We start from the raw sequence: 20,315 nt of genomic DNA, 5'->3' as shown, positions 1-20,315 counted from the left end.
GAACAAGTATTTGATACACTGCCGAATTTGCGGGTTTTCCTACTTACAAAGCATGTAGAGGTCTGTAATTTTTTATCATATGTACACTTCAACTGTGAGAGAAGGAATCTAAAACAAAAATCCAGAAAATCACATTGTATGATTTTTATGTAATTAATTTGCATTTTATTGCATGACATAAGTATTTGATCACCTACCAACCAGTAAGAATTCCGGCTCTCACAGACCTGTTAGTTATTCTCTAAGAAGCCCTCCTGTTCTCCACTCATTACCTGTATTAACTGCACCTGTTTGAACTCGTTACCTGTATAAAAGACACCTGTCCACACACTCAATCAAACAGACTCCAACCTCTCCACAATGGCCAAGACCAGAGAGCTTGGTTTAATTTCTTTGTAAGTAGGAAAACCTGCAAAATCGGCAGTGTATCAAATACTTGTTCTCCCCACTGTATATAGTCACTCTCCAAGTCTCCATGTGTTTACACACACCCGCCCCTATAGCTTCCTCTCCCACAAGTTTATGCCATAAAAAAATGTAACACAACGATAAACACAACATACAGATGCTTTAGTTAAAATAGTCATCAAGGGGTGAACTGGACCGAACCCAAATTTAAATGGTTTGACATTAGCACCGGTCAGTTGAATGTGAAAAGCCACTCTTATAAACAAGTCGGTAAAGAGATAAACGAATGAGCGGAGAAGACTCCCAACAGCAGGTGTGTATGTGTTGGCAAGGATACACTCTGTCTCCGCCTGGGACAGTTTCTCCACCTCACAGGTGTTGCAGGGCATCTTCTCTGCCACCACAAACAGGAGGTTGGTGTTGTTTAACCTCTTGGCATGGATCAGCCTACACACAAAGAGAGACTGAGTCAACAACTCTTACAAGTGTAGGATCTTAATTTGACCTATATTGTCAAAGCAAAATAATTCTGCAGCAACAGGATTTGTATGTTTAGTCTATTATGTTGCTTGATTGGTGATTAGGCTATTAGCTGGCCAAAAGTAGGCTACATGAAAAGTGTAATACTGTTTTTATATCTTTGTGTTAGTGTAGGTTTTCAGTGAATTTATGCAAATCACGAAAGATGCAGGAAAATTCTCAGCAACAAAAGAGTGATCAAATTAAGATCCTACAATTGTATATGACAGATTTGTTCACTGTTGGATCAGCTCCATGAGATCGTTTTACTAGGCTCATTTAACTTAATGAGGTTACTATTTCAGTACTTCTGATGGAATTTCATAAACTTTTAGATTAATTGAGGCAGCGTTTACCAAACTCGTGACCCCAAGGGGTGCACATTTTGGTTTTGCCCTAACACTACGCAGCTGATTCAAATTATCAAAGCTTGATGATTAGTTGATTATTTGAATCAGCTGTGCAGTGCTAGCGCAAAACCCAAAACGTAATGACCTTGCATTCCCCAGGACCGAGTTTAGGAAATGCTGCAGGACTATTACTCAACTGCATTTTCCATGAACTACAGTGCATTCGGAAAGTGTTCAGACCCCTTGATTTTCCCCACGTTTTGTTACATTACAGTCTTATTCTTATTCATTGATCTACACACAATACCCCATAATGACAAAGCAAAAAAACTTTTTTTTTTAGGTTTGCTTTATTAAATAAAAAAATGCATTTACATAAGTATTCAGACCTTTTGCTGTGAAAAGAAAATTGAGCTCTGGTGCATCCTGTTTCCATTGATCATCCTTAAGATGGTTAAACAACTTGATTGGAGTCCACCTGTGGTAAATTCAATTGATTGGACATGATTTGGAAAGGCACAACCTGTCTATATAAGGTCCCACAGTTGACAGTGCATGTCCGAACAAAAACCAGGCCATGAGGTTGAAGGAATTGTCCATAGAGCTCAGAGACAGGATTATGTCGAGGCACAGATCTGGGAAGGGTACCAAACATTTCTACAGCATTGAAGGTCCCCAAGATCACTGTGGCCTCCATCATTCTTAAGTCGAAGAAGTACTGAACCACCAAGACTCTTCCTAGAGCTGGCCGCCTGGCCAAACTGAGCAATCGGGGGAGAAGGTCCTTGGTCAGGGAGAACCCAATGGAACCCAAGAACCCAATGGTCACTCTGACTGAGCTCCAGAGTTCCTCTATGGAGATGGGAGAACCTTCCAGAAGGACAACCATCTCTGCAGCACTCCACCAATCAGGCCTTTATGGTAGAGTGGCCAGACAGAAGCCACTCCTCAGTAAAAGGCACATGACAGCCCACTTTGAGTTTGCCAAAAGGCAACAAAAGGACTCTGACTATGAGAAACAAGATTCTCTGGTCTGATGAAACCAAGATTGAACTCTTTGGCCTGAATGCCAAACGTCACGTGTGAGAGAAATGACAAGATTATGTTATAATACTGTTATTGCATCAAATGGTTGTTTTATGCAACATAATAAGGGGTTGTTAGAACACTCATCTGTGTGTGTTCTACTGAGGATGGGCCTCTGAGAGATTTACACTGACAGAAGATTTATGATGTCTTTGGGTGATAAACCTAAAGAGACCGCATTCCATAGCATTGTAAGGTTCTGCTTTTCTTTTCTTAGTCAACCTTGTGTTCTTTTCCTTTGTGTTCTTGAACATAGCCCTGTTTCTTTGTGTTCTAAAACGTAGCCCTGTCTTTCATTTTTGTTCATTGATTTCACCTGTGTTCGTTTCTCACCTGGTCTCATCAAACTGTTAAAATTATGTCTGTGAGTATAATAGAACTGATATGGCAAGCAAAACCCTGAGGACAAACCACCCCCCCCCCAAAAAAAATTCAGCCTACCTCTATTTTCAATGGCTATCACTTTAATTAAGGCCAAGTCCTCCCAGATTGCAGTTCCTAGGGCTTCCACTAGATGGCAACAGTCTTTAGAAAGAGTTTCAGAAAAATGAGCCAGAAATTGTAGTTTTCTAGGTGGCTCCCATTTTGGCTGTAGTGTTTCCAAGCGTGTGGTCTCCGGTAAAGACAATAACGATTCTCTGTCTTAAATTTGATCATTTATTTGCGTATTAGGGTACCTAAGGTTTAATTATAAACGTTGATTGACTTGTTTGGAAAAGTTTATTAGTAACGTTTGGGATTCATTTTGTATGCATTTTGATGGAGGGAAACTGAGTGGATTGTTGACTGAAGCACACCAGCTAAACTGAGTTTTTATGGATATAAAGAAGGACATTATTGAACAAAATGACCATTTGTGATGTAACTGGGACCTTTTGGAGTGCCAACAGAAGAAGATCATCAAAGGTAAGGCATTTTTTATATCGCTATTTCTGACTTTCGTGTCGCACCTGCCTGGTTGAAATATGTTTTCCATGTGTTTGTATGCGGGGCGCTGTCCTCAGATAATCGCATGGTTTGCTTTCGCCGTAAAGCCTTTTTGAAATCCGACACCGTGGCTGGATTACCAAGAAGTTATGCTTTATTTTGAGGTAATACACTTGTGATTTTATGAACGTTAAATATTTATAATACTGTAGTTTGAATTTCGCGCTCTGCAATTTCACCGGATGTTGGCCAGGTGGGATGCTACCGTCCCACCTGCCCATAAGAAGTTAACCTGCTCCCTTATTAATAAGTGAATAAAGATTTAGTTTAAGTATAACTCTGACTTGTGTGATAAGTTTGTCTCTCCTCATTTGATAGTAAAGAAATTAACCACCACACACGCTTGGAGGAAACCTGGCACCATCCCTACGGTAAAACCATGGGGGTGGAAACATCATGCTGTGAGGATGTTTTTCAGCAGCAGGGACTGGGTGACTAGTCAGGATCGAGGAAAAGATGAATGGAGCAAAGTACAGAGCAGGTTTGATGAAAACCTGCTCCAGAGCGCTCAGGACCTAAGACTGGGGCGAAGGTTCAGCTTCCAACAGGACAATGACCCTAAGCACACAGCCAAGACAACTTTTTTACTTTTTATTTTATTTCAACTTTATTTAACCAGGTAGGCCAGTTGAGAACAAGTTCTCATTTACAACTGCAACCTGGCCAAGATAAAGCAAAGGAGTGCAAAACACAAACAACAACACAGAGTTACACATGGAATGAACAAACGTACAGTCAATAACACAATAGAAAAAATAGATATACAGTGTGTGCAAATGAGGTAAGATTAGGGAGTTAAGGCAATAAATAGGCCGTAGTGGTGAAGTAATTACAATTTAGCAAATAAACACTGGAGTGAAAGATGAATGTGCAAGTAGAGATACTGGGGTGCAAAGGAGCAATAAAAAATATATATATGGGGATGAGGTAGTTGGATGGGCTATTTACAGATGGGCTATGTACAGGTGCAGTGATCTGTGAGCTGCTCTGACAGCTGATGCTTAAAGTTATTGAGGGAGATATGAGGCTCCAGCTTCAGTGATTTTTGCAATTCGTTCCAGGCATTGGCAGCAGAGAACTGGAAGGAAAGGCGGCTAAAGGAGGAATAGGCTTTGGGGGTGACCAGTGAAATATACCTGCTGGAGCGCGTGCTACGGTGGGGGTGCTGCTATGGTGACCAGTGAGCTGAGATAAGGCGGGTTTTACCTAGCAAAGACTTAAAGATGACCTGGAGCCATTGGGTTTGACGATGAATATGAAGTGAGGGCCAGCCAACGAGAGCATACAGGTCACAGTGGTGGGTAGTATATGGGGCTTTGGTGACAAAATGGATGGCACTGTGATAGACTGCATCCAATTTGCTGAGTAGAGGGTTGGAGGCTATTTTATAAATGACATCGCCGAAGTCAAGGATCGGCAGGATAGTCAGTTTTACGAGGTTATGTTCGGCAGCATGAGTGAAGGATGCTTGGTTGCGAAATAGAAAGCCGATTCTAGATTTAATTTTGGATTGGAGATGATTAATGTGAGTCTGGAAGGAAAGTTTACAGTCTAACTAGACACCTAGGTATTTGTAATTGCCCACATATTCTAAGTCAGAACCGTCCAGAGTAGTGATGCTGGACGGGCGGACAGGTGTGGGCAGCGATCGGTTGAAGAGCATGCATTTAGTTTAGCTTGCATTTAAGAGCAGTTGGAGGCCACGGAAGGAGAGTTGTATGGCATTGAAGCTCGTCTGGAGGGTTGTTAATTAACACAGTGTCCAAAGAAGGGCCAGAAGTATACAGAATGGTGTCGTCTGCGAAGAGGTGGGTCAGAGAATCACCAGCAGCAAGAGCGACATCATTGATGTATACAGAGAAAAGAGTCAGCCCGAGAATTGAACACTGTGGCACCCCCATAGAGACTGCCAGAGGTCCGTACAGCAGGCCTTCTGATTTGACACAAAGAAAACTCTGTCTAAGAAGTAGTTGGTGAACCAGGTGAGGCAGTCATTTGAGAAACCAAGGCTGTTGAGTCTGCCGATAAGAATGTGGTGATTGACAGAGTCGAAAGCCTTGGCCAGGTTGATGAATACGGCTGCAGTATTGTCTTTTATTGATGGCGGTTATGATATCGTTTAGGACCTTGAGCGTGGCTGAGGTACACCCATGACCAGCTCTGAAACCAGATTGCATAGCGGAGAAGGTATGGTGGGATTCGAAATGGTCGGTGATCTGTTTGTTTACTTGGCTTTCGAAGACCTTAGAAAGGCAGGGTAGGATAGATATAGGTCTGTAACAGTTTGAGTCTAGAGTGTTTCCCCCTTTGAAGAGGGGGATGACCGCGGCAGCTTTCCAATCTTTGGGTATCTCAGACGATACAAAAGAGAGGTTGAACAGGCTAGTAATAGGGGTTGCAACAATTGCGGCGGATAATTTTAGAGAGGGTCCAGATTGTCTAGCCCAGTTGATTTGTAGGGGTCCAGATTTTGCAACTATTTTAGAACATCAGCTATCTGGTTTTGGGTGAAGCAGAAATGGGGGAGGCTTGGGCAAGTTGCTGTGGGGGGTGCAGGGCTCTTGACCGGGGTAGGGGTAGCCAGGTGGAAAGCATGGCCAGCCGTAGAAAAATGCTTATTGAAATTCTCAATTATCATGGATTTATCAGTGGTGACAGTGTTTCCTAGCCTCAGTGCAGTGGGCAGCTGGGAGGAGGTGCTCTTATTCTCCATGGACTTTACAGTATCCCAGAACTTTTGGCGTTTGTGCTACAGGATGCAAATTTCTGCTTGAAAAAACTAGCCTTTGCTTTCCTAACTGCCTGTGTATATTGGTTCCTAACTTCCCTGAAAAGTTGCAAATCGTGGGGGATATTCGATGCTAATGCAGTACGCCACAGGATGTTTTTGTGCTGGTCAAGGGCAGTCAGATCTGGAGTGAACCAAGGGCTATATCTGTTCCTGGTTTAACATTTTTTTAACGGGGCATGCTTATTTAAGATGGTGAGGAAAGCACTTTTAAAGAATAACCAGGCATCCTCTACTGACGGAATGAGGTCAATATCCTTCCAGGATACCCGGACCAGGTCGATTAGAAAGGCCTGCTCGCTGAAGTGTTTTAGGGAGCGTTTGTCAGTGATGAAGGGGTGGTCGTTTGACCGCAGACCCATTACGGACGCAGGCAATGAGGCAGTGATCGCTGAGATCCTGGTTGAAGACAGCAGAGGTGTATTAAGAGGGCAGGTTGGTTAGGATGATATCTATGAGGGTGCCCGTGTTTACAGATTTGGGGTTGTACCTGGTAGGTTCATTGATCATTTGTGTGAGATTGAGGGCATCTAGCTTAGATTGTAGGACGGCCGGGGTGTTAAGCATGTCCCAGTTTAGGTCACCTAACAGTACGAACTCTGAAGATAGATGGGTGGGCAATCAATTCACATACGCAGGAGTGAACCTGATCGAACATCTCTGGAGAGACCGGGAAAATAGCTTTGCAGCAACGCTCCCCATCCAACCTGACAGAGTGAGAGGAACTGCAGAGAGAATGGGAGAAACTCCCCAAATACAGGTGTGCCAAGCTTGTAACGTCATACCAAGAAGACTTGAGGCTGTAATTGCTGCCAAAGGTGCTTCAACAGAGTACCGAGTAAACAGTCTGATTACTTATGTAAATGTGTTATTTCATATCTTTTAATTTTTTATAAATTTGCAAACATTTATAAAATCCTGTTTTTGCTTTGTCATTATGGGGTATTGTGTGGAGATTGACGAGGAAAAAAAGTAATTTAATCTATTTTAGAATAATGCTGTAACGTAACAAAATGTGTAAAAAGTCAATGGGTCTGAATACTTTCTGCACTGTATGTTGGTGTATGTTTGTATGAGTTGTACGTGGAGAGTAAAAGCTACCTGGAGCAGTTGCCACAGTCTTGCAGGATGTCATAGGAGCTGTTGATGTTAGTGAAGTAGAACTGAGTCTGTATCGTCACACAGCTGGTCTCTCTGGAGTCCATCCCCTCTGCTTCTACCTCATCTACAACACACAGACATAGACAAATACATATTGATGTGGACACAGATAATAACTAGCACAGTGTTGCAATCACTGTCCTTCATAAAAAAACAGAAACCACAATATCTCGACTTTGTACTCACCTGTGACAAACCAACTGTGGTAGGCCATTCCATAGAGCAGCTGCTGAAATAGGGACCTGGGTGGAAAGGGAGATTGTTTAACTTCTCTAGGATAGGGAGCAGCATTTTCACGTTTGGATGAAAAGCGTGCCCAGAGTAAACTGCCTCCTACTCAGTCCCAGAGGCTAATATATGCATATTATTATTAGTATTGGATAGAAAACACTCTGAAGTTTCTAAAACTGTCTGAATCATGTCTGTGACTATAACAGAACTTATTTGGCAGGCAAAACCCCGAGGACAAACCATTCAGATTTTTTGTTTTTTGAGGTCACTCTCTTTTCAATGGGTTTTCATTGGGAATCCAGATTTCTAAGGGACCTTCCTGCAGTTCCTATCGCTTCCACTGGATGTCAACAGTCTTTAGAAATTGGTTGAGGTTTTTCCTTTGAGAATTGAAGAAGTAGCCATGTTGAGAATGAGGCTCCAGTGAAGTGTACTGTTTGTTAGAGGCGCGTGACCAGAAAGCATGCTACACATTGTTTTCCTCCGGTATTGAACACAGATCATCCCGTCTTCAATTTTATTGATTATTTACGTTAAAAAATACCTAAAGTTGTATTACAAAAGTAGTTAGAAATGTTTGGACAAAGCTTACAGGTAACTTTTGAGATATTTTGTAGTCACGTTGTGCAAGTTGGAACCGGTGTTTTTCTGGATCAAACGCGCCAAATAAATGGACATTTTGGATATATATCGACGGAATTAATCGAACAAAAGGACCATTTGTGATGTTTATGGGACATATTGGAGTGCCAACAGAAGAAGCTCGTCAAAGGTAAGGCATGAATTATATCTTTATTTCTGCGTTTTGTGTCGCGCCGGGATGGTTGAAATATGATGGTCTGTGATTGTTAGCTGGGGTGCTATCCTCAGATAATAGCATTGTTTGCTTTTCGCCGTAAAGCATAGCTTTAATTTGGTATATTGAATGTGTGATTTCATGAAAGTTTAATTTTTATAGTAATTTATTTGAATTTGGCGCTCTGCATTCTCACTGGATGTTGGCCAGGTGGGACGCTACCGTCCCACATATCCCAGAGAGGTTAAAGGATGTTGGTAGTGCAAATATGTGGCTCTGTTTAAGTAGTGTGTGTTTCAGGCAACAGTATTCTTGTATTCTCTGGTCTTACCAGGCAGCTGCTGATGACCACCAGGCCAGGTTCACAAAGTCTGCAATGGTGGGCTGATGGGACAGAGAAAGAAGGGGACACATAAACACAAGGACATTGCCTGTTCTCCATTTTAAATTAGCTAGCTATCAAGCATTCATTATTACAGAAGGGTGATAGCCGTGTCTTATTTATTTTGTATTTTTTTGTATTTTACCCCCCTTTTCTCCCCAATTTTGTTCTTGTCTCATCGCTGCAACTCCCCAACAGGCTCGGGAGGCGAAGGTCGAGTCATGCATCCTCCGAAACATGACCTGCCAAACCAAGCTTCTTAACACCCACCCGCTTAACCCGGAAGCCAGCTGCACCAATGTGTCGGAGGAAACACTGTTCGACTGATGAACGCAGTCAGCCTGCAGGCGCCCGGCCCACCACAAGGAGTCACTAGAGCGCAATGAACCAAGTAAAGCCCCCCTGGCCGAACCCTCCCCTAACCTGGACGACGCTGGGCCAATTGTGCGCCGCCCTAGGGGACTCCTGATTAAGGCCGGTTGTGATACAGCCCGGGATCAAACCCGGTGCAGTGCCTTAGATGCAGTGCCTTAGACCGCTGCGCCACTCGGGAGGCCCGATAGCCGTGTCTTTCATTGTTGAATATGTGAAGTCCTTACCACAAAGACTCCTCTTGGTGCAGCCCCGGTGTTGCTGCTTGGCACGGGGTCACACACAGACTGGTAGTCAAAGGACTGCTTCCGGTTGTAAAAGGAGTTGTTGTAGAGAGCATGCATCAGGTAGGGGTCCACCTCACTGAAGAACATGCCAATCTGTGGAAGAGAGGAAAGAATTATACAACATGCCCCTAAGTCAAGGATAGACTGGGTTCAATAAAGCTTTGTAGTAACTGTCAGAACATGTCACCTTGTTCCAGTAATCCTTCTGATTGGACATGATCAGGAAACCACCGTCATCCACCAGGTAACAAAGAAGGTCCTGTGTGGACAGGCGCAGATGGACAACCATGACGACATGAGACCCCAACTGTTAGTCTGTTTAACTCTCAACTATGTCTTAGCTTCATGCATATAGTACCATTAAAAACATGATAGTAGCATTGTTCACAGTGGTGTAGTGATGCCTGGAGAAGTGAGTATACTCAAATTTTGCAAAGAAATTCCCAAACGACCCACCCTGTGCAAAGAATTATATGAGAAACATTGAAAAATCCCATATTGATCTTTCACAGTCAGGCCAAACCAAAATGTACTGTGCAAGCAGGCTAATAGTAGTCCTACCATTGAAACAGATACTGTAGATCAGGCTGTCAACTGAGTCAATTAAGTCACACTTTTTTAATAGAAAAACAAGAACAAGAACATTTGATGTTCTAAGTCCACAACAATGCTTAAACCATGAGACCAATTTCGAGGTCTAGGAAAAATGTTGTTACCCTTAAATTCAAGTGCCAGGCACCTAGCACTGTTGTTTGGTTAGTGGTGTTTCTGTAGCATATGAGATGGAGTTTGTAAAACAAATGGCCACTGGATTGATGCAAATAATTATGATATAATTATGCCAAATAGACATAGGCTAGTTATCGTTTAATTGAGAAGGTTTTTTGGAAAGCCTTTCCATCCACTAGAAGACAGTTTGTCAAACCTTGATCTGTTTCACCTGTCCTTGTGATTGTCTCCACCCCCCTCCAGGTGTCGCCCATCTTCCCCATTATCCCCTGTGTATTTACAGTTGAAGTCGGAAGTTCACATACACTTTTTCAACCACTCCAAAAATGTCTTGTTAACAAAATATAGTTTTGGCAAGTCGGTTAGGACATCTACTTTGTGCATGACACAAGTCATTTTTCCAACATTTTAGTCATTTAGCAGACGCTCTTATCCAGAGCGACTTACAGTAGAGTGCATACATTTTATTACATTTTTACATACTGAGACAAGGATATCCCTACCGGCCAAACCCTCACTAACCCGGACGACGCTATGCCAATTGTGCGTCGCCCCACGGACCTCCCGGTTGCGGCCGGCTGCGACAGAGCCTGGGCGCGAACCCAGCCCAGCCTGGGCGCGAACCCAGAGACTCTGGTGGCGCAGCTAGCACTGCGATGCAGTGCCCTAGACCACTGCGCCACCCGGGAGGTTGTTTACAGATTATTTCACTTATAATTCACTGTATCACAATTCCAGTGGGTCAGAAGTTTACATACACTAAGTTGACTGTGCCTTTAAACAGCTTGGAAAATTCCAGAAGATGATGTCATGGCTTAAGAACCATCCTATTGGCTAATTTACATAATTTGAGCCAATTGGAGGTGTACCTGTGGATGTACTTCAAGGCCTACCTTCAAACTCAGTGCCTCTTTGCTTGACATCATGGGAAAATCAAAAGAAATCAACCAAGACCTCAGAAAAATAATTGTAGACCTCCCCAAGTCTGGTTCATCCTTGGGAGCAATTTCCAAACACCTGAAGGTACCACTTTCATCTGTACAAACAATAGTAATCAGGATTATAAACACAAGTCCTATATCGACATAACCTGAAAGGCCGCTCAGCAAGGAAGAAGCCACTGCTCCAAAACCGCCATAAAAAAAGCTAGACTACGGTTTGCAACTGCACATGGACACAAATATCATACTTTTTGGAAAAATGTCCTCTGGTCTGATGAAACAAAAATAGAACTGTTTGGCCATAATGACCATCATTATGTTTGGAGGAAAAGGGGGAGGCTTGCAAGCCGAAGAAAACCATCCCAACCGTGAAGCACGGGGGTGGCAGCATCATGTTGTGGGGTGCTTTGCTGCAGGAGGGATTGGTGCAATTCACAAAATAGATGGCATCATGAGGGAGGAAAATTATGTGGATATATTGAAGCAACATCTCAAGACATCAGTCAGGAAGTTAAAGCTTGGTCGCAAATGGGTCTTCCAAATGGACAATGACCCCAAGCATACTTCCAAAGTTGTGGCAAAATGGCTTAAGGACAATAAAGTCAAGGTATTGGAGTGGCCATCACAAAGCCCTGACCTCAATCCCATAGAAAATTTGTGGGCAGAACTGAAAAAGCGTGTGCGAGCAAGGAGGCCTACAAATCTGGCTCAGTTACACCAGCTCTGTCAGGAGGAATGGGCCAAAATTCACCCAACTTATTGTGGGAAGCTTGTGGAAGGCTACCCGAAACGTTTGACCCAAGTTAAACAATTTAAAGACAATGCTACCAAATACTAATTGAGTGTATGTAAACTTCTGACCCACTGGGAATGTGTATTAAATCATTCTATTTACTATTATTCTACTACATTCTTAAAATGAAGTGGTGATCCTAACTGACCTAAGACAGGGAATTTTTACTAGGATTAAATATCAGGAGTTGTGAAAAACGGAGTTTAAATGTTTTTGGCTAAGGTATATGTAAACTTCGAGACTTCAACTCTATACCTGTTGCCAGTTCGTCTTGTTTGTCAAGTCAACCAGCGTTTTTGTTCTCAGTTCCTGCTTTTCCCAGTCTCTCTTTTTCTCTCCCTCCTGGTTTTGACCCTTGCCTGTCCTGACTCTGAGCCCGCCTGCCTGCCCCTGACCCTGAGCCTGCCTGCCAACCTGTACCTTTGCCCCACCTATGGATTATTGACCTCTGCCTACCCAGAGCCTGCCTGCCGTCCGGTACCGTTGCCCCACCTCTGGATTGTTTGACCTCTGCCTACCCTGAGCCTGAGCCTGCCTGCCGTCCGGTACCGTTGCCCCACCTCTGGTTTACTGACCCCTGCCTGCCTTGACCTGTCTCTTGCCTGCCCCTGTTGGAACATTAAACCATTGTCAATTCGACGTGTCTGCATCTGGGTCATACGTCGATTCCTGATAACCTAGGCCTATCATAGGCATCACTATCTATTAACTGTTCCTTAATTGTTTGAAACCTGGATGTTGGAGGCTATTATTTTAAGGCATTATCCTAGTCATATTAGCAACCCATGATAGTTGTTGCATCTTTAGATCTCCCCTCTCAACATTTCTAAGGAATATTTCCATCTCTGTCCATGAAACCGATCGCATGTGCGGTGCGCATTTTAGAATGGTGTTTTCACACAAATTGCATTTTGGAACATTCACACCGTTCTAGGCCTAGTGCCGTGTGCACATTGCTGCACTGAAAATGTGAAGAAATAATAGTTTATCAACTACAGCATTATTAATTGATACGGCGTATACCTACACTACACTACTTTGATAAGCATCCTGGGGATTAAGAAGTGAGTATACGCAATGCCCACTGAAAAATAAGTGGGTATTCGGCATATACCTGCGTATATCCTCCACTACACCACTGATTATTCTTTATCTTACTTCGCTGTTGGCTTCACAGTCCATCTCACAGCCACTGGTTGGTCCACACTATCAAAAACAAATAATCATCAACGATAAGCAAAAAACACATTTCATATGTTTGTGTGTGGGTTTAATTCCTGGTTGTCCTTATGTTTGTTACCGTTTGTTGGACTTGGCGGTTGTCACTTGTTGGACTTGTTTGGTTGCTAGCCAGGATCTTGAATTTGTCCACCCAGGCCTCAAGATCCAGCTTTACTCCAACCACTAGTCATACACAGGGAGAGACATTGAGATATACCCAAAGAAATGAGAGAGAAGGGGGGGGGGGGGGGAGAGAGAGAGAGAGAGAGAGAGAAGACAGAGCGAGAAAGAGAAAGAGAGACAGATATTTTCCTCCTATCGTAAGAAATATATTTCCCTCCAAATTCCTACTTCAGATGTACTCTCTTATTTAGACATGATAATAATCCTGCAGCAACAGGAAATGTGAATTAGTATGTGGATTATAATTAATGGACATTTTTGTAGGTGTTGATATATTTTTCGTTAGTCTGAAAATTTAAAGTGGACTTTACAAGCCTTTTACACCTCGAATACACTACAATTTACATTTCCTGCTGTGCAAGAAAGTTCTCTGCGACAACAGAGTGATCAAATTAAGATCCTAAATCCTGCAGTGGATTAACACATCATACTAGTCCATACTAGCCCCCAGTAGAGTAACTAACCATACTACTCATCATGCCTCTGTAAAGGACGTCACACTGCTTGCTTAGCAAGTACCACTTCCTCCCGATTTGGCTAATATCTGGCACGAACTCAGGACCTCTGCCTTGCCAGCACACGTGATCACCCTCCTGAAATGTTTTACCAGTTGGTGCCACGCGAAAAGTTAGCTATGCAGTGGTGCAAGTGGGGACACTTCAGGCTGAGGAGTAAGTTTTACACATTTCCATGTGCTACACCTCCAACAATGCTAATGAACCCTTCCCTCCCAGAGTCCCAGATCCCCGGTGCGGTGCGGCATGGCTCACCTACAGGTTTGATGGTTTTCCCTCCCACTGTGATCTCCACTGCAGTGCTGACCAGGATTCCTATGGTGTCGTTCTCTGGGTTCAGCAGCTCATCATTCACTTCATGGGAGAAGGAGAAGAATGAGAAGGAGGGATGGAGGGAGGGAGGGAGGGAGGAAGGAAGGGGGAGGCAGGAAGGGATGGAGGAGAGATGGAGGAAGGAGGGAGGAGGGATGGAGGAGGGAGGAAGGATGGAGGAGGGAGGGAGGAGGTAGGGAGGAGGGATGGAGGAGGGAGGGAGGAGGGTTGGGGAAGGAAGGGGGAGGGAGGGAGGGAGGGAGGGAGGGAGGGAGGGAGGGAGGGAGGGAGGGAGGGGGAGGCAGGAAGGGATGGAGGAGAGATGCAGAAAGGCGGGAGGAGGGATGGAGGAGGGAGTAAGGATGGAGGAGGGATGGAGGAGGGAGGGAGGAGGGTTGGGGAAGGAAGGGGGAAGGATGGAGGAGGGATGGAGGATGAAGGAGGGAGGGAGGGAGGGAGGGAGGGAGGGAGGGAGGGAGGGAGGGAGGGAAGGAAGGAAGGAAGGAAGGATGGAGGAGGGATGGAGGATGAAGGAGGGAGGGAGGGAGGGAGGGAGGGAGGGAGGGAGGACAGAGGGAGGGAGTCAATAACAAATAAATCAACAGAACAGATCCCATAAAGACTTTAGTAGTACAGTTGTGTCTGGGTGGAGGTGAGACAGATGATGACTCACCGGTGCGATAAGGCGCTCTGAAGATGTAGCCCTTGTTGTCCAGACTGCGGCGGTAATAGCTGGCATTAAAAGGCTCAGGGTCCTCTTCCCAGGTCTCAGCAGCCCTGAGGATCAGCACAACATTAAAACTCACGGACAGAGCCAGGGACAGAAACTAATAAACTGTAAAGGTATACTGGCAGATACCTTGGTCCTTTATATGTTTACAAGCACGAAAAGTAATTTAGATATGTTTATGCACTTGACTTTGCACTTGACTTTGGTCCAATGTTTGGGAGGCTTTACATGCACATCCAATGTACTCTAATGCATCAATTTGAAGAAAGGTTGGGTGGTAGATTAAGACTGGACTCACTTGTTGGGAAACACTCTTGTAATCCCTCCATCTGTTGCAGCAAACACCGCCAGAAAGCCATATCTGCAACACAGAACAGGAGCGTGAGAATACAGGAAGTACCCAGACTCCGGATATAACACATAGTACACATGCAGTCCTCTACTCACGTGTTGAGGTCTTTGGTCTTCCACACCTTCTCCACCAGCTGTCTGATGATGCCAGTGTCCAGGATGAGGTTATGAAGGAGCAGGTTGTCACCTGGGTTAGACCACAGTGAGAAGGGGACATGCTTTAGGAGGCATTGTGATTGACAGCAAATTGTTGATTGTGACTGTACATTTAAATACTGTGTATAGCGGTCAAATGTAAACAATGAGAATTCTGATCATGCCATTACATTCCTACAAGTGGCGAGGTTACTGTAAGAAGAGGGAACTGGAGAGACGGAGGGACTCACATTGTTTGGAGTCAGGTGTCACCTTCTCCATGAGAGCGATGAAGTTGAGCAGGAACTCAGTGTTGTTGTTGGAGAGCTCTAGCTCGTTGCAGTATTCCCTGAGGACAGTCAGCGGCAGCATTTTTTTTTGACCCAAGAACAGTTGAGAACAAACACACAACGTGTGTCTGGCTTCTCATATTCTCTGAGCAGGTATATGGAGAGCTCTTATTTACAATACCCAGATGCACATTCCCAAACACTCTCACAGCACACAAACCCATAGAAACTCATACGCATGCATGTCCTGCGGCTGTCAGGATATTCAAACATGCCTACGAGACAGACTGTCAAGAGTGAAATATGGAGTGAAGGGCTGGTGAACGCAACACACTGGCAGCAGACAGAGTGAGTGTACTTGTCAGTCTTTCAGCATGGAGCTGGGAGCTTTACAGAATGAAGGTCTGATCATGACAAAAAGAAAACATGCAAAGGGGGATTTCATTCACCTTTTATACACATTATACTGTACATCTTTATTTACATCAAGTAGGTATTCTCAAGATTACATACTGTCTTCATACTGCAGTCACAAACACACCTTGGAATATGCATACACACAAAACCATGCAGCACCAACTGGCGACATGCAAAGGATGTGAGGTAGCACAGGAACAGTTCTGGGGGCAGGGAGGGTACGTTTTGGGATGGGAGGGGTTACTTTGGGGCAGGAGGCGAGAAGGATTGAATGCACTGAAATTCCAAAAAAGTAGACTATATAAATTCTGTTGTCAGAAACGGTAAAAAACAAAAACACAAGTGTCGTCACACTCCTAACTTTGTCAACAAAGAACGCACAAAGTCAAACCATGATATGAGAAAACCAACAGCAATGACACTACAACAAAATAATCAAAGGCACAGTCTTGAACACCACAAGAAAAGAAATGCGAGGTGTGAGTGACAATAACAAATGACCAGTGGCTGAGGAGATTTCTTGGTGTGACGTTAAAGTGTGGGGGTTGAAGGAAGGTGGTGGAAGTGAACCACTGAGTAATGTTGTGGGCTGAAGGTGGTGGAGACACTACAGTGAGGACCATCAAAACAAATGGGAAGACAGCAAGCATTCACACAGGGCTACCTGGGAGCTATGAATACATGTCCTTCAGACTCAAAACTGTTTGGCAGCAGAGATTCAAAATCTGCAACAGAAAGGGGAAGATTATCTGGGAAGAGCCATGAGCAGAGCAGTGGGAGGTTCTGGGTACACAGCGGCTGTTCTTCAGGGGTGCAGGGAACACGGAAGGGAGTTACCATAGCAACACCGAAGAGGAATCATGGGGGATACACCAGCGTTAGCCAATATGGTGCCTCAAATGCAACCTGACTCTGCCCAGCACTCACTTCTTTCTCATTTTCCACTTTAGTTCATTACCATTGAAAAATCATAACCATATGAATCCAACCATTTTGATTTCAAGTTAATTGTTCTTTTTTTTATGTCGGAGAACTAACTTCCATCACACATCATGAGGGGAAGTGAGTTCTCAGACAGATCAACCCATAATGAGTGCATTTCACAGGCAGGCATCAACATGGCCAACTATTGCAGGGGGAGGTGGGTGGCGCAGGGGTCCCAATGGAAGTGGTCATCCCTCAGACTGGCAGGGGACACGGCACCAAGAGACACACAATCAGGGGGAAATGCATTGCATTGTGAAGGGCATATCAAGGGGCAACTTGCTTTACCTCTAGTAAACTAACCTTATTCATTTTCATTCAGATATAAACGTTAGTTTGTATCTATGAGTCTCTTAACCTCATTAAACACTGTAATATATCTGCTTTTATCAGACATCTTTTACATTTTAGATCATCTCTAAAAAAGTAGAGAAAGTAGATGACACGTAGATGATACATATAAATATTTGAAAACGGATAAATTGACTGCAGTGCCCAGGTAGTGTTGCACCCACAATGCCGTGCACATCCGGGTCATGTTTTTTTGTTTTTTTGAGGAGGTAAAGGGCCGTTCCCCCAGCAGTCTGAGGACTGATGGGGGAGGAGGGAGACAAGCTGATGGAGACAGGGGTTACAGAGGGACGACACACGAGGCAGGCGCCACGGGGCGCTCTGCCACGTACCCAACAACATGAGAGGACCAGGGTGACCCACAGTGTGGCCCTAAAGAGATCCGCCAGCAGCACTAGCTGACACGGATAGGGACAATATAGGTTAAGCTAACCAACACAGTCTGTTGTTCAGGGGTCAACTTCATTAAAGCTAACATGCTAATAACCTTAGTTATGCTAACATGGGGATTTAATCACCTGGGCTTAAACAGCTTGGCTACAATGCTGGTGGACTTAGTCAAGCTAACATATTAATAGTCTAACTATTAATATTCATAATATGTTGTAAATAGTTGATAAACTGTGGTGACATTCAGATGCACTATCATGTGGACCAATGAACTCAAATGGGACCAGCCTCAGTTATACTAATAAAACAATGGGGTTAACTTCAGTTTGTTTAACTACATTATAATGACAAACAATGCTTCATCATTACAGGTAGAGCTTTGCCTGCTCTAGTGTGAGGACAGTTAATATGGAGGACGTTCTTTTGGAACCGATGGCGGCTCCCTCAACTCCTGTACACTGGTGTGAGAGTTAAGACATCCTTTCAGTTACAATGACATCGCAAGACAGCGGATAGATAGAGAGAGGGAGGAATAAAGAGATGGTAGAGAAATAGTGAGAGAAAGGGACACAGAGAGATGGAGAGAAGAGACAGAAGGAAAGAGAGAGATGGATAGTAAAGTGAGACAACCAGTTTAGAGAGCTATCCACAGAGGGGAGGTGTAGAGAGGACAAAATACAGAGGTTTTAACAGAGAACGTGGATAATATCTGTCTTCTTTGGGTGTTTGGAGGTGTTGTGAGTGTGACTGAAGCACCAGAGACGTGGGGGTGAGGTTGGAGACTGGAGGAGCCATCTTGAGAGATATGGGGTCTGAGCTGCAGCAGGAGTGTGGGTGAGTGGGTGGGTGTTTGGGTGGGTGGAGAGTGAGGAGGAGGAGGAGGAAGAGGAGGGTCTTGAAGGCAAGATGGGCAGGAACAGAGGCAAGCAGGCTGGGACAGGTGAGGGTGGGGTCAGCGAGGGTGGGAGGAGGTTAAGAACGTAAGGGTAGGGAACGTGGACCAATATGGAGTATACTTGCCCTTGGTGTATTGCACTGTGTGGATCCATCAGAGAGGTAGTGAGCAAGAAAAGAAAGGTTTGGGGTAGGGGGAGGGGGGTCACAGACAATATTTTATTCAATTATTATTTGAATAAAAATATTGCTTTCTCAAAAGAAAGAAACCAATTAAGTCAAACAGACGAGAAAGAAAAGAAATGAAGAACAAACACCTTTTTTGCAAGAGCAAACAAGAAACGGAACAGAATGAGAAAAATAGAAAATCAGAATGTCGTGAAACTGAAAGAAATAAGAAACGGTAAAGGACAAAACCGGCACTGTGAAAGTTAACCATGAAAACCCCAAATAGACATAACAGAAAGAACCAGGAAAAAAGTGGAGCAACAGGGTCTGGAGAAAGAAAGCATGAGAGAGATAACAGGTGTCCCCATTCAGACCCACTAAACCCAAACTCCCACAGAGGAAGGAAGGACAGACCCTCATCATGGGCCATGGGAGTTTATCTACTGAATGATTCCAAAGCTGAATACAAAACAGAAACAAGGTACAGTCCAACAGAAAATAATCCCATATCTAGGAACTCAACAGGAAGACAACTCAATACAAATCATAACAAAAACTAAACAGAAAAGAGTGAAAAGCATGCCTGTTTTCACGGGTTTGGAAACATAAAAAAAAAAACATGTTTATGAACACATACGCTTCAGAATCATTGCTTGTTGGTGGAGAAGAGGCGAGAGCATTTGGCAAAGAAAATAAATAGCACAAGATCACCATTATTTTCACCTTAGTAACACAGTAAAACCACAGCTTTCACCTTTCTGCTAGTTCAGGTTTTTTCTTCAACAGTTGTGAAGAAAAAAAAATCACCATAGTTAACAGCACAGTATGAAGACAAGAGGGTAGATAGAGGGGGCTGTAGATAAAGGAGGCTGTATAAGAAAAAGTTTCACTCCCAGTATATCCTTGTCACTGTCACAGGGAAGGAGAGAGGTGCAAGGAGAGAGGAGGAGAGGAGAGGGGTGGTATAGAGTGCTCCACTCTGATCGTCCCTACGATGGTGTTCGCCGGAGACCCAGGGAGGTCCCAGGGGGGTCCCCCTTGACTTAGTGAGGGGGGCGTAAGGTCATATTTGGGAGAGAGAGAGAAAAGAGAGAGAGAGAGTGGGCTGGTGTTGGGTGTCTCCTGGTACTTACACTGCACCTGCAGGATCTGGTCACTCAGGTTAGCCTTGATGTGGTTCTCACTGTATGTGGGCAGTACCAGCCCTAGACTGGAGTGGTGAGGCAGACACACAACCACATCAGAATCACATTATATCTGCCCTAATAAATACACACACACACTCAAACACACACAAATACACACAGATACTGAAAACAAACATGACATCATTCCCTAATTGGGAGGTGTGAACAACCTGCACTCACACAACAAAATAGGTTCAAATGTTCAAGCTTAATTGACGTGCTTATAGAGTTGAAGAGAGGGACATTGCTCAGAAACCAAACAGCTGGCTCCCAGCCAACAGAGATGCAGTAAAAATCCTCATCAGGCATTTCTAGGACTATTGAATATGATCAACTGTAATTTTCAGTGTTGCTAGG

General features: G+C 44.1%; 1 protein-coding gene across 1 annotated transcript in view; it reads right to left on the bottom strand.

Annotated features, from left to right (window-relative positions):
* Nucleotides 1–20,315, bottom strand: part of LOC120020369 (voltage-dependent calcium channel subunit alpha-2/delta-2-like) — a 298,389-nt gene that overhangs the window by 427 nt on the left and 277,647 nt on the right. Inside the window, exons 22-36 of the mRNA XM_038963972.1 lie at nt 19,905–19,981; nt 16,649–16,733; nt 15,529–15,626; nt 15,239–15,329; nt 15,090–15,152; nt 14,735–14,838; nt 14,005–14,103; nt 13,131–13,234; nt 12,989–13,036; nt 9,555–9,626; nt 9,308–9,460; nt 8,658–8,710; nt 7,486–7,541; nt 7,240–7,363; nt 746–855 (exon numbers count right to left, since the gene is read on the bottom strand). Of these exons, the coding sequence (XP_038819900.1) occupies nt 746–855; nt 7,240–7,363; nt 7,486–7,541; nt 8,658–8,710; nt 9,308–9,460; nt 9,555–9,626; nt 12,989–13,036; nt 13,131–13,234; nt 14,005–14,103; nt 14,735–14,838; nt 15,090–15,152; nt 15,239–15,329; nt 15,529–15,626; nt 16,649–16,733; nt 19,905–19,981 (1,337 nt within the window). The remainder of the gene's footprint in view (nt 1–745; nt 856–7,239; nt 7,364–7,485; nt 7,542–8,657; nt 8,711–9,307; nt 9,461–9,554; nt 9,627–12,988; nt 13,037–13,130; nt 13,235–14,004; nt 14,104–14,734; nt 14,839–15,089; nt 15,153–15,238; nt 15,330–15,528; nt 15,627–16,648; nt 16,734–19,904; nt 19,982–20,315) is intronic.

This window comes from Salvelinus namaycush, chromosome 2, assembly GCF_016432855.1.
Source record: "Salvelinus namaycush isolate Seneca chromosome 2, SaNama_1.0, whole genome shotgun sequence".
Classification (NCBI taxonomy): domain Eukaryota; kingdom Metazoa; phylum Chordata; class Actinopteri; order Salmoniformes; family Salmonidae; genus Salvelinus; species Salvelinus namaycush.
This window is presented reverse-complemented; position numbering and strand designations above follow the sequence as displayed.